This window comes from Paroedura picta, chromosome 6 (assembly GCF_049243985.1).
Source record: "Paroedura picta isolate Pp20150507F chromosome 6, Ppicta_v3.0, whole genome shotgun sequence".
In the NCBI taxonomy this organism is placed as follows: Eukaryota; Metazoa; Chordata; class Lepidosauria; order Squamata; family Gekkonidae; genus Paroedura; species Paroedura picta.
The window spans coordinates 2,111,626-2,123,942 of NC_135374.1; the positions used below are offsets into that span (position 1 = coordinate 2,111,626).

The window sequence follows — 12,317 nt, forward strand, 5'->3', positions numbered from 1 at the left end:
TTCCTTTCTGATATACATGGCATGGTATATAGAACAAAGGTGGATGGATGGACGGATAGACTGATGGACGATGGATGGACAGAGAGAGAGAGAGACAGAGAGAGAGAGAGAATTTCTCCCCAACATCCTTCTCATCATAATCTTTACAACAGCCCTTACTTCAGACATGCTCTGCCCCATAAAGCCCTGGACATCCCTATCCCACCAGATCTGAGGAGCAAAGCATGGCAAACCCTGGTTACGGTTTGCATGAGAGACCCCCAAGGATTTGGGTGGGAGTTCCTCCTAGGAACACCAGGGGTCATGATGCGGAAGCAGGAAAGAAATGGCAAATCACCTCCCAACATCCCTTGCCTGGCTGCTGGTTAATTCTCGGGTCTCCTACCTAGATGACACAAGCCGTACAATACACAAATGTGTGGTGTCAGACAGTTTATTTGTTTATTTTGTAGCTTCTGTGCCATCCTTCAGGACAGAGTCATCTCAGGCGATGCAAAACATATACATACTGTACAAAATATTAATTCTCAAACCCAGCAGATAATCTGTTCTACATAATATATTTCTGGTAAGGCCTTGGAGGAGGAGTGTATCTCATGGCTTAAGTGGCACTCAGCATTTAACACCCACTCAGGGTGATAGTCCCGCCCCTGAGTGCCTCCTCCTCCAACCGGCTTGCCTGTTTTTCCAGCGACTATCCAATCGCATTCTGCCCCCCACCTCTGACCACCCCCTCCTCCTTCTACTTCCCTCTGAGGCTCGGAGGCTGCAGATCCCTGCCATGTGAGAGCTGCCCCTGCCAGTGAGTTCCCTAACAGCTGCCTGCAGCCTTCCAGGTCCTGGGGGGAGGGAGGGGCCATCCACAGAGTTCTTCCTCCCCAACCTCCCAATCTAGCGCCCATTGTATTCCTGAATGCAACAGGCTTGGCCCCTAGTAAATATTCATAAAACACATCATTAAAACAACAGGAATTATAAAACCATTTACAAGCACTGGCCCCGTGGACAGGTGACAGAGGGGGAGGAGGAAGAGGCAAGAGAGGTCCAATTGGATGTTCCAACTATTTCCACTGGCCTCGACCAAAGGCTTGGCGGAAGAGCTCCGTCTTGTAGGCCCTGCAGAACTTCTAAACATTTTAGCTCGTCTCTTTTACCACTGTAGTGTTAGTTTCCACCCAAGCTACACAACTCCATATTACACAATTCATCACTTCTGCATATTAACTACAACCCTTAAGGTATCAGAATCTAAAAAGAAATCTAATGCATACTCCCGGCAAGGTTTTTATGCAGGACATAAAGCAGGATAATACCACTAGAGGGAGCAAAACACATGCAGAATAGAATTAAAATCCCAAAGAAATAGGAACACACTGGCAAGGAGAACAAGAAAAGTCACCCGCTACGCGCACCAGCGATGTGCTGTCGGTGAGATGGAGCACGGGTGGTGAGGCCACCCCTCCGCCATCCCAGTGGCCCTTCTCTGAGCACGCTCCTACTTGTCAAGGTCCTTCTTGAACTGTGGCATCCAGAACTGGACACAGTCTTCCAAATGAGGTCTCACCAGGGTGGAATAGGCTGGTATTAGAACTTCCTTTGCTCTAGGTCGTGCTCGCAGGGCCTCATGAGAATTGTAGTCCATGGACATCTGGAGAGCCACAGGTTGGTCTCACCTGCTCTAGATTCTATGCTCCTAACAGTTCCACAGCCTGCCTCTGCATGGCGACCCTGGGCTTCCTTGGCGGCCTCCCATCATCTGAGATGGGGGCCTGGACCGTCCAACTCAGACACCCTCTGCCTGAAATCAAATCCTTCTCCATTAACCCCAAGTTAGGAATGCCAGTCCTCAAGTGGGACCTGGGATCTCCTGGAATTATAGCTTGTCTCCGGACTACAGAGATCATTCCCCTGGAGGAAATGGCTGCTTCCCTCCCCACCCTAAACCCCAAATACTCCTGGCCCCACCTCAAAATCTCCAGGTATTTCCCAACCCACAGCAGGAAGCCCTACCCCTGGGGCCTCTCTTGTATGCAGTCTGAAATGAAAACTCACCTTCATCTTTGCCAACCTGACTTCCCGTCTTTCTTTCTTTCAGAAATCGGTCCTTGCTGCCTTATACAGCTCTGAAGGTTCTGTGATGGAGGTAAAAAGAAAAGACCCCCCAAACATTTTCTTTGTCCTTTGAAAGCTTCCTTCCTGAGGAGTGAGAACGGGAGCCTGAGGGACAGATTATCGTGGAGGAGAAACAGGGGGAAGAAAACCCTGCAAGATACAAGGCCCCTTTTGGAGTGTGAGGGAGGAAGAAGGTCAGGAGTGGGAAAGGGCAGGGCACAGGAATCAGTTTACCTCTTCTATGTTAGTCTCCTTGAGCAATGGGTAGAGAGGTAAAATTCCCAGAAATTTTGAAGCCACAGGAGGAAAAGAACAAGGTTTTGTGGAGGAAAAGTGAAATATATACAGTACTGACTGTTCTATCAAACCCAAACTAGTTGTACTGCTTTAACAAGGCATCCTGTGTAACTTATACATAGCATATAAAATTGTAATATTTGACATAATTGTAAGAGTCCACTTGATTGCTCCCAGGAAGCAGGCTTTATTGAAGAAAATCTCTTTATTGGAAAAACAATGATGTGAGCATCTCTAGGTCCTTGCTAAGACTGACCCCTCTGGGAACTGTTACCCCTCACCAACCTTGGTCCCCTCTGCTCTCCCTGAGCACCCATTTGGACACAAAACTGTCCAGATGCCCCCCTGGTGCACCAAAACCTGGTCTCCGTTGGCACCTTTGCTGTTCAAGGCCAGGAGCAGTGATTGTGTGTTCCCACAGTTCTCATAACCTCAAGGGACCTGAGAGCTGGACTCCCAGAGGCACTAAACAGGCTCCTTTCACACCTATAAATAACCTTTCACACCTATAAATATAAAAAGACCAAAAAGGGTTTTAGGCATATGTAAAAGTGACTGGCAAAAGCTGGGTACAGTAAAGAAAAATGGCAAAAGAAAAGAATGCCAATGTATATGTTATCCGTGCCTGAGTTTTCAACAAATTTGCCATTTGCTTTGTCCAAAACTCAATTACGGGGAAAGAAGCCAGCGAAATATACAGAACAATAAGCAAACCGGAGGACACGGGGACACCGAAATGGTGACCCAAAATTGCTCAATCCATTGCGGTGAGGAGACATTAGGAGCTTTTAATCTTCAAAACACAATTTCTTTAACAAGAAAGCTGCTGGTGGGATATTCTAGGTTGTGGACTAATACTTATCAGATTTTGGGTTCCCTTGATAAGGCGCTGTTTAGAGAAAAGCATTGGGGGTCATTAGAGAATACGTCGTATTAAAGAAATTGTGTTTTGAAGGCTGAAGATTATGCTGGAGTTCGCAGTTTTGTGTTACTCTTGGGGAGTCCCAGTGTCCTCTGGTTTGCTGATTGTTCTGTATATTTTGCTGGATCCCACCCTTCTTTCCCCGTAATTGAGTTTTGGGCAAAGCATATTGCAAATGTACCCAGTGCTGGAGAGAAAACAGCCAGCGGATGCCCCCTATGCTATGTTATTAGCACATACAACTTAATTTTTGCTATCTGGTTAGCAAGAGCTCAGCCACCTGGGTGCCAGCCACACTGGTGAAATGTCAAGAACCAAAATGATGGGGCCATGGCCACACTGCCCAGGACACCCACCACAGCCGGCCTTTCAAAATTGCCTCAGTGATCCCAAGATGTACGGCCTGGCAGTCCCAGACCCTCTTGCTTCCCCACCCCTACCCTTCAAGGGCAGAAACATCTGCGTTTGGGGAATTGAAAAGCCACCAGACTACCTTGCCTCACACCTGATCCAGATTGGGCCTTCTGTCAATTTTTAAAGGAGGAGACAAGTTGGTTTTATTACTCTGCTTTTCTTTACCCAAAGGAGCCTCAAAGCGGCTTACATTTCCCTTCCCTTCCTCTCCCCACAACAGCCACCCTGTGAGGGAGGGGAAGCTGAGAGAGCCCTGAGATTACTGAAGAAGAAGAAGAGCTGGTTCTTATATGCCACTTTTCTCTACCCAAAGGAGCCTCAAAGCGGCTTCCATTCGCCTTCCCTTCCTCTCCCCACAACAGCCACCCTGTGAAGGAGGGGAGGCTGAGAGAGCCCTGAGAACAGCACTATCAGGGCTGTGACTAGCCCAAGGTCACCCAGATGGCTGCATGTGGAAGAGGAGCGGGGAACAAAACCTGACTCAAAAGATTAGAAGCCGCTGCTCTTAACCGCGACACCACAGCTGCTTCTGAAATAGGGTTGGCCATCCCAGGAGTGAGCTGGCTTCCCTCTGGCAGACCACTGGGGCTCACGGCTTCTTCTCCCTCTCCTTAAAATCAGAGTCCAGTCAGGCACCTTTAAGACCAACAAAGATTTATTCAGGGCGTGAGCTTTCGAGTGCAAGCCCTCTTCCTCAGAGTATGAACTGGCCTTCATGACAGGGGGAATATAAAGTTAATTCTGTTAAATTAGTAAGCTGTGTCTCAGCATCCCTCTCCTTCTTTCCCTTCTGCAGAGACATCATTTTGCTCAGGCCATCGCGATCTTGAACACCCACGGCTGCAACATCTTCGATCACTTCTCCCGGAAGGTGAGTCAGAAGGGATCCGCCCAGCCGCTGGCCACAGTGCCCAGGCGGGAAAATACAGGCGTGCTCGCAAATGTTCTTGCACCAAGGATCTCTGGAGAACTAAGGATCCTTGGGAATGGGCTTGGCTCAGTGCCGGAGCGTCTGCTTGGTGTGCAGAAGTTCCCCGGTTCAATCCCCAGCATCCCCAGTGAAAAGCACCAGGCAGGAGGGGATGGAAAAGACCTCCACCTGAGACCCTGTCGAGCTGTAGAGAGGGGTCAGTAGAAGAGCCTCTGCTTGGCACACAAAAGGTTCCAGGTTCAGCATCTCTAGCAAAAAGGACCAGGAGATGCCAAGTACCTCTAGCAGGGTACACAACACTGACCTTGATGCATCTGAATCAGTATAAGGAAGTCTTTGTGTTTGCCTGACATTCCCCCACCCAAAAATTGCTGGTGGTCTTCCACCCCCTGCTGTATGCGGGATTTGCTCCATTTTCCCGTTCCCAGCTTATTTAAAAGGTTGGTGGTTCCTTCAGATAAAAATACAGCATATCTGTCTCACATGAGTAGTTCTGTAAACGCATTATTGGATGTGGCAGGCCACACGTTGGCTGGGCTTTAGTGTCCATGCGCAAGCACTGATGCACCTGTGCATTAGAGACGGGGTAGCTGCTCGGAAGGGGCTGTGTGGCCTTTCTGCACCAGCCTCTCCCCTTGGGCTGTTTTCTCACTGAAAGATAATACCGCAAACTCTCTTTGGCCCTACAGGACTACCAAAGGATGCTGGATTTGATGCGGGACATTATTCTGGCTACCGATCTGGCTCACCACTTGAGAATCTTCAAAGACCTCCAGAAAATGGCAGAAGGTACGATCTCTTGGCCCACCTTCTTGGCACCACTTGCTCTCTGGGGGCTGATGCCTGGGGAAGGGCAGAATACTTGAGGAACCTTTAAAAATGTTAAAGTTTAATTTTGAAAAAACAACAACAGATCTATTTCTGTTGAATTTTTTGGAAAGCAGGGTCCATAGAGTGCTTATGTACGCGACTTCTGCAGCTAGAATTGTTTTCGCTTCTAAATGGAGGAGCCCGGATATCCCCCTGACCAAAGAGTGGTTAAGGAAATTGTTGGACTGTGCTGAAGCTGCCACATTGTCTGCTGTTTACAAAAACCTGGGTCCCAGAAAATACATTACGCAATGGGCATTGCTTTGGAACTATATGGAAAATAAACCATACAGACCTTGCGAAGATCTGTAGAACTGGATATAGTAGCAGCTGGTTTTAAGCATAATGTTATGCTTTATTCTAGGCTTTATTCTAGGCTAAATCTAGGCTTTATTATTTCATTTGTTAGGGTTAGGAGAGAAGTCTTGAATATATAGTTGTCTTTATTTCTGTTTAGTTTTACGTTAATGTAATTGATGTATATATATTTGATATCACAACAAAATATTTGAATTTCCCTCCCAAAACCCCCAAACCCACCCTGTGAACTGCCGCCTGTCTCTCTTCCCTGCAGTCAGCTACGACCCCAAAAACAAGAACCACCACAGCCTCCTGCTGTGCCTTCTCATGACCTCCTGTGACCTCTCGGACCAGACGAAAGGCTGGAAGACCACCCGCAAGATTGCTGTGAGTAGGGCAGGACCCGTCCTGTCCCGTCCCCCCCCCCCCCCGCTTAGATCGTTTTGCCCAGTGAGTCCAGAGAGGATCCCTTTGGGCCCATCCGTCCTTCTGTTGGGGGGGACATAAATGGGCAGGTTTTTCTGGGATGTCCACTATGTTGGGCCCCTAACTGGAAGGCACACTTGATCAGTGGTCCTCAAACTTTCTAATGCTGCGACCATCTAATCCAGTTCCTCCTGCTGGGGTGACCCCCAACCATAAAATTACACAAGTGTTCTTTCACAGAAATTGAACCAAAATGGACCCATGGTGTGAAGATCCATTGTTCTTGATTGGATATAAATTGGTTTTTTTCCGGGATTTCTCAGTTCAGTTCCGCCTCTTGTCCCACCATGCCCATCCTGCTCTTTTCCGCTGCTCCAGACAGACAAATGCTCTATCTCAATCTATCCCGCAAGGCTGTTGTGTATCTGGCACACACACACACCCCCGGCCAAGCTGCTTGCCCTGCCGCGACCCCTGTGAAAAGTTTGACCCCCCCCCAAAAAAAGGGGTCCCGACCCACAGGTTGAGAACCACTGCACGAGATCATGGGTCCCCAGTGGGTGTCATGGCGCCCACGGACAACTTTCTTGGCAACCCCCAAATGTTTTTAAAAAGTGGGCAGGACCAGGTGCTGTTTTTGCCCAGCAAGGCTCCCTATTGGCCAATGGAGTTTTGACTGGCTCTGCAGATTTCTTTAAAGCCAGCTTGGTGAAGTGGTTAAGAGCAGAGGCTTCTGATCTGGTGAGCCGAGTTCAACTCCCTGCTCCTCCTCCACATGCTGTGGGCGACTTTGTGCCAGTCTCAGTCCTGTTAGAGCTGTTCTCACAGAGCAGTTCTCTCAGAGCTCTCTCAGCCCCACCTACCTCCCAGAGCATCTGTTGTGGAAGGAGGAAGGGAGGGCGATTGGATGGAGCTTTGGGAAGTGAAAAGCGGGGTATAAAACCCACTCTTCTTCTGTAATATCGAACCAACCTTTTGAGGGAACAAGGCACCAGCAGAATGTGGGAGGGGAGGAGGGACACAAAACAACAGAGACCTACAAGGGGAGGGGAATAGCTTCAGGAGGTCACTGCTTTGGTCGGAAGCAAGAGAACAGCATTTGAGCCCACTGGCACCTTTATTCAAGGCATAAGCCGTCATTGGTATAAGGCCAACTTTGTTGGGAGGAAAATGAGGATGTGGGAAAGCCATCAGGTTCCTAACTGGGAAGGGGAGGACACAGCTCTGGGGTGTGGGCTTGACCCCGCAGCCAAGAGCACCGGCCAGACACCCCACAGCTTGCAGCAGAGCCGCTTCCCTGACGTTTGCATAACCAACCTCTTTTGCCTTCCAGGAACTGATCTACAAGGAATTCTTCTCCCAAGGAGATCTGGTACGTAAGGAAACTCCCCTGTAATGGTGAGGAAGCTGCCGGGCCTGCCCAGAGCACAGGCAAGCCAAGCGATTGTCCAGGGCCACAGCAGCAATAGGCTGCGGAAACCGCATGCAGTCCGACAGGTTCACGCCGGGATCCTGTGCAAGGGTGCAGGTTGCCCTCAAGGAGCTGGTTGCCCTTTGCTGAACAAGGCTGGACCGTGAACCGATATGGTTTGTGGGGCATTTAAACCCCTGTTTTATGCTGCTGGCAAAAAGCAGTGGGGAGCAGAAAGCAGGGGCTGAAAGAGCTCCAATCCACCCCCCGCCACACAGCTGCTTTTCCTGAAGAGCAAAAAATGGGATGTCATAGATCTGGACTATTTCAAGCCATTTTCTGCTCTTCACGAACTGCCACGAACAGCATCAGAGTTCGTGGACATTTGCACCAACTCTTCCGTTCGCAAAAACTACAAGCCAAACAAAACAAAATTTGCATTGAACTTTAAATTGTAAGCTGGTTCATGCTCATCTTTAGTCCACACACACAGACATACATCAAAAGCTGTTTCGACTAGTTGCTGCACATAGAAAATAACTCACAATCGGCTTGTGTGACATAAACCCTATTGAAACACACATTTTTTTTCTTGCACGACCCTGCTGGTTGCAGGACACTTTGAACAAGGGAAGTTCCCAGCGTCTTCTTTGGATATTTGCCTGTTGGAAAAGATTTATCCAGAGTGTAGCGAGTTCCAGTCTTGCTAAGTAGCATTGAAGATACTTTCAGAGGGAAGCCCATGCTGTCCTGCTGTGAAGAGTTTAGATTCTAACCCAGCAGACCAACATGCTTTTCTGGGGATGAACTTTTGGGAGTCAAAGCTCCCTTTGTCAGATATGAGCAGGAGCGGAGATCCGTGAGTCTTTATATCCCAGGCAGAAGGTGGGAGGGCTGTTCCCCTGAAAAGAGCACTTTTTAATCAGCACAATTAGAGCAAGGGAGAAGTGCTGAAGGGCAGAAACATCTGCAGTGAGATCAGAATCCTACACCCATCTGGAACCCTTGTCCCCAAGAGCAAGAATTACCCAAGATCTGTTTTCTGTTTTAAAATTCCAAGGAAACCTTGTGACGCTCTCTTTTGCCAGGAGTATCTCGCTGGCTCAGCTTGGGTTAGGGAAGGTGTGATTTCTGGGGATGGGGACGTGTGTGAGGTGGATGTGGGTGACTCCAAGTGCTCCAATCTCTGCAGGAAAAAGCCATGGGCAACCGGCCAATGGAGATGATGGACCGGGAGAAGGCCTACATCCCGGAGCTGCAGATCAGCTTCATGGAGCATATTGCCATGCCTATCTACAAGTAAGAACAGTGGCAATTTCTAGATCTGGTTCTCTGAGGGGAGGGTGGCTCAGTGGTAAGAACCTCTGCCTGGCATGCAGATGGTCCCAGGTTTGATCTCCTGCATCTCCAGTTAAAAGGCCCAGGCAGGAAGTGATGGGAAAGACCTCAGTGGCTCAGTGGTAGAGCTTCTGCTTGGCGTGCAGGAGATCGCAGGTTCAGTCCTCGGAAGCTCCAGTTGAAAAATAGAGATCGTAGACTAGAATACTCTAGAACAGAGGTAGTCAACCTGTGGTCCTCCAGATGTTCATGGACTACAATTCCCATCTGTAGGACATCTGGAGGACCACAGGTTGACTACTCCTACTCTAGACTGCTTGGGACCTTGGGGAGCTGCTGCCAGTCTGAGTAGGTGATTCTAACCTTGATGGACCAAGGATCTGATTCAGGAGAAGGCATGTTTGATATGGTCAGCCACGAGTTATTGGCCCACAGCCTTGCCAGGGCTAGGATTTAGGGAACAGCCCTTCAATGGCTGTGCTTCTTTTTCTGAAACGGGACACAGAGGGTGGCTGTGGGGGAGGTTTTATCACACCCCTATCGGCTCCTTGTGAGGTCCCACAGGGGACTCTCCCCCACAGTATATAACATCTTTATACACCTTCTAGGACAGCTGGTCAAAATTTATGGGCTGGGTTGTCATCAATATGCAGATGACACCCAGCTCTATCTCCTCATGGACGGCCACCCTGACTCCCCCCTTCCCGGATACATTCGCCAGATGTTTGGAAGCCATCGCTAGATGGTTAGGGCAGAGTTGCTTAAAACTCAGCCTCTCCAAAATGGGGGTCCTGTGCCTGAGCAGAAAAGGGGCAGGACAAGAAGCGCTTTTACCCACTTTGGTTGGAGTGCAACTTAACATCGCGTCCTCTGCAAGGAATTAATGGGTGATTCTGGATGGCTCCCTTTCTGTGGAGGCCCAGGTCACAGGGGAACCCTGCATGACGTTTCACCATCTTCACCAGGCGAGGCTACTAGCTCCCGACCTGCCTCTGAACTATCTGGACACAGTGGCTCATGTGACGGCCACCTCTAGACGGGACTTCTGCAACTCACTGTACGCTGGCCTACCCTTGTCCTTGACCCAGAAACTCCAACTGGTGCAGAATGCTAGGGTCTTCACAGGAACATCGTGGAGGGCCCATATCCAGCCTGTGCTGACGCAGCTGCATTAGTTGCCGGTTGCAGCCCGGATCACGTTCCAGGTCTTGGTTTTGACCTTCAAGCCATTCGCGGCTTGGGCCTGCCTATCTGAGGGACCACTTATCGCCTTACGATGCTCCCTGCAGGACACTTGGCTAGTCTGTTCAAGGTCCCTGGCGAAATATACCTGGCCCCAACCTGGTGGAATGAGCTCCTGGGAGAGCTGAGGACCCTGACGGAGCTCTTTCAGCAGATCATTCGTTGAGGCCAGGATTAAGATCTACGGGTCCCCCTCAGGCTATGCTAGTACCCTCGAACAAACCCCCCTTGGTGGTTGGCTGTAAGGGGGGAAAGGATTTTAGCCAACTTATGGGGTAAGGGTATTAATGGGTTTTTATCGGATGCCTTGAGTCTCTTGAGAGAGGCAGGCTAAAAATACAGTTAATTAATAATTAAAAATTAATATGTTGGGGAGGGGGGTGTGCTTGGCATGCCAAAGGTCCCAGGTTCAATCCCCGGCATCTGTGCTTTAAAAGTTCAGGCAGTAGACCTCTGCTTGAAACCCCAGTGGGCGGCTGCCGGTCCGAGCGGACAATGCCGACCAATGGTCTGACTCAGAGAAAGGCCGCTTTGCCCGTGTTCACGTCCGGCCCTCCCCCTGTCCGGCTCTGAGCTGCAGTTCCCTCCCGTGGACCTCCCCCCTCTCGCCTCTTGCCTCCTAGGCTGCTCCAGGACCTCTTCCCCAAGTCGTCCGAACTCTACGAGCGGGTGGCCAGCAACAGGGAGCGCTGGACCAAAGTCTCCCACAAGTTCACCATCCGGGGCCTGCCCAGCAACAACTCCCTGGACTTTCTGGACGAGGAGTACGACCTCCAGACCATGGCGGAGGAGGGGGCCAAGTTGAACGGGTGCCTGGACTGCGACGAGGGCCACTTGGGGGACGTGATGGAATGACGCCCGCCGCCCCCCACCCTCCCACCCGCACGCGCTGGGCACGGACTCGGACACACACAAGTGCAACTTTGTAACCTTCCCCCCCATCCCGGGGGAAAGGACGGGGCTGGTTTTGGAAACCGACAAACGCAAAGGGGTTCTTATTTATACTACGAGTTCCATCCGCTGCAAGCATTCCCCCCCCCTCTGCCCTGCCCTCCCGCCCCATCCTCTGCCACTCTGCCCCCCAAGTCCACGGACCAGCCTCTCCCATCGGCACTAAGACTCCGCCCGCTTGCTGATTGTTTTTTAGCTTCCTTGTGCTGTTGGGTTCCGACGAATGCGCAGCGCCGTCCTCCTTTCCGCACATGCTAGGACGTCTGCCACAGGTGTGTCTGGTCCAAGCAGGTTAGATTTTGTCGCGGCCAGCCAAGGTAGGCGCAGAGGGTGGGTGTCCTTCCGCCTACGGCTTAGAAGCGACCTTCCGCTCCGTGTTTCAGACCAGGAGGGCACTCGGACACATTTGTCTGCGGGACTGCAAGACGCCGTTGTATCCCGTAGAGTGGGGTGAGAGGGGAGCGTGGTGAAAGAACGGGTGGGGCAGGATTTCTTTTCTGGGGGCGGCTCTAGAAGAAGAGACAGTGTGTGAGGTTTTGTCCCCGCAAACTCAGACCCAGGAGAGACGTCGCCGCAGGAGTTGGCCCTCTCCCCCATTTTGGCACACGGAGTTCTAGCATCGATGGTTTATCTTTCTTCTCCTCCTCCTCCCTGCATATGAAACATCCGGTTCCTGACAGAGGCAGGGGGATGGGTGTGTTGCGCTCTCCGTGCAAATGGGATCTGGACTGGAGTCATGTCTTTATTATAATTTTGAATGCGAAGTGCCCAAGCAAGCAAGGAGGAGCGGAGAGACTCGTTTCCCCCATCCCAGAGACGATCCAGAGTCCCTCCGGATTAATTTCCCGTCTTCTTGATATCCTTAGGCGCATTCTAGGCTCCAGACGAGGGGCAGTTCGGGAGCTTAGCCCCTCTCTTCCTGGATGTTGGGCGAAGGAGAGGAGGGGAGAGATTCACATACCGTTTCCCACTGGACATCGGATCCGATCCGAAGTGGAGTCAGAGCCTGAACTCGACCTGAGTACATTTTAGGGTTTCCCATAGCTCTAGTTCTAATATAAGTCAAGTCGATCTAAGCCATAGCTTACGGCAGGGGTAGTCAA

At 50.5% G+C, this 12,317-nt stretch overlaps 1 protein-coding gene across 2 annotated transcripts in view; it reads left to right on the forward strand.

Annotated features, from left to right (window-relative positions):
* LOC143839309 (cGMP-dependent 3',5'-cyclic phosphodiesterase-like) overlaps positions 1–12,317 on the forward strand; it is a 343,019-nt gene extending 330,702 nt beyond the window's left edge. For both annotated transcript variants that reach the window (XM_077341142.1, XM_077341143.1), the window contains 7 exons: positions 2,096–2,143; positions 4,542–4,616; positions 5,366–5,465; positions 6,121–6,233; positions 7,606–7,644; positions 8,876–8,982; positions 10,887–12,317. In XM_077341142.1, the coding sequence (XP_077197257.1) occupies positions 2,096–2,143; positions 4,542–4,616; positions 5,366–5,465; positions 6,121–6,233; positions 7,606–7,644; positions 8,876–8,982; positions 10,887–11,118 (714 nt within the window). In that variant the 3' untranslated portion in view covers positions 11,119–12,317. The remainder of the gene's footprint in view (positions 1–2,095; positions 2,144–4,541; positions 4,617–5,365; positions 5,466–6,120; positions 6,234–7,605; positions 7,645–8,875; positions 8,983–10,886) is intronic.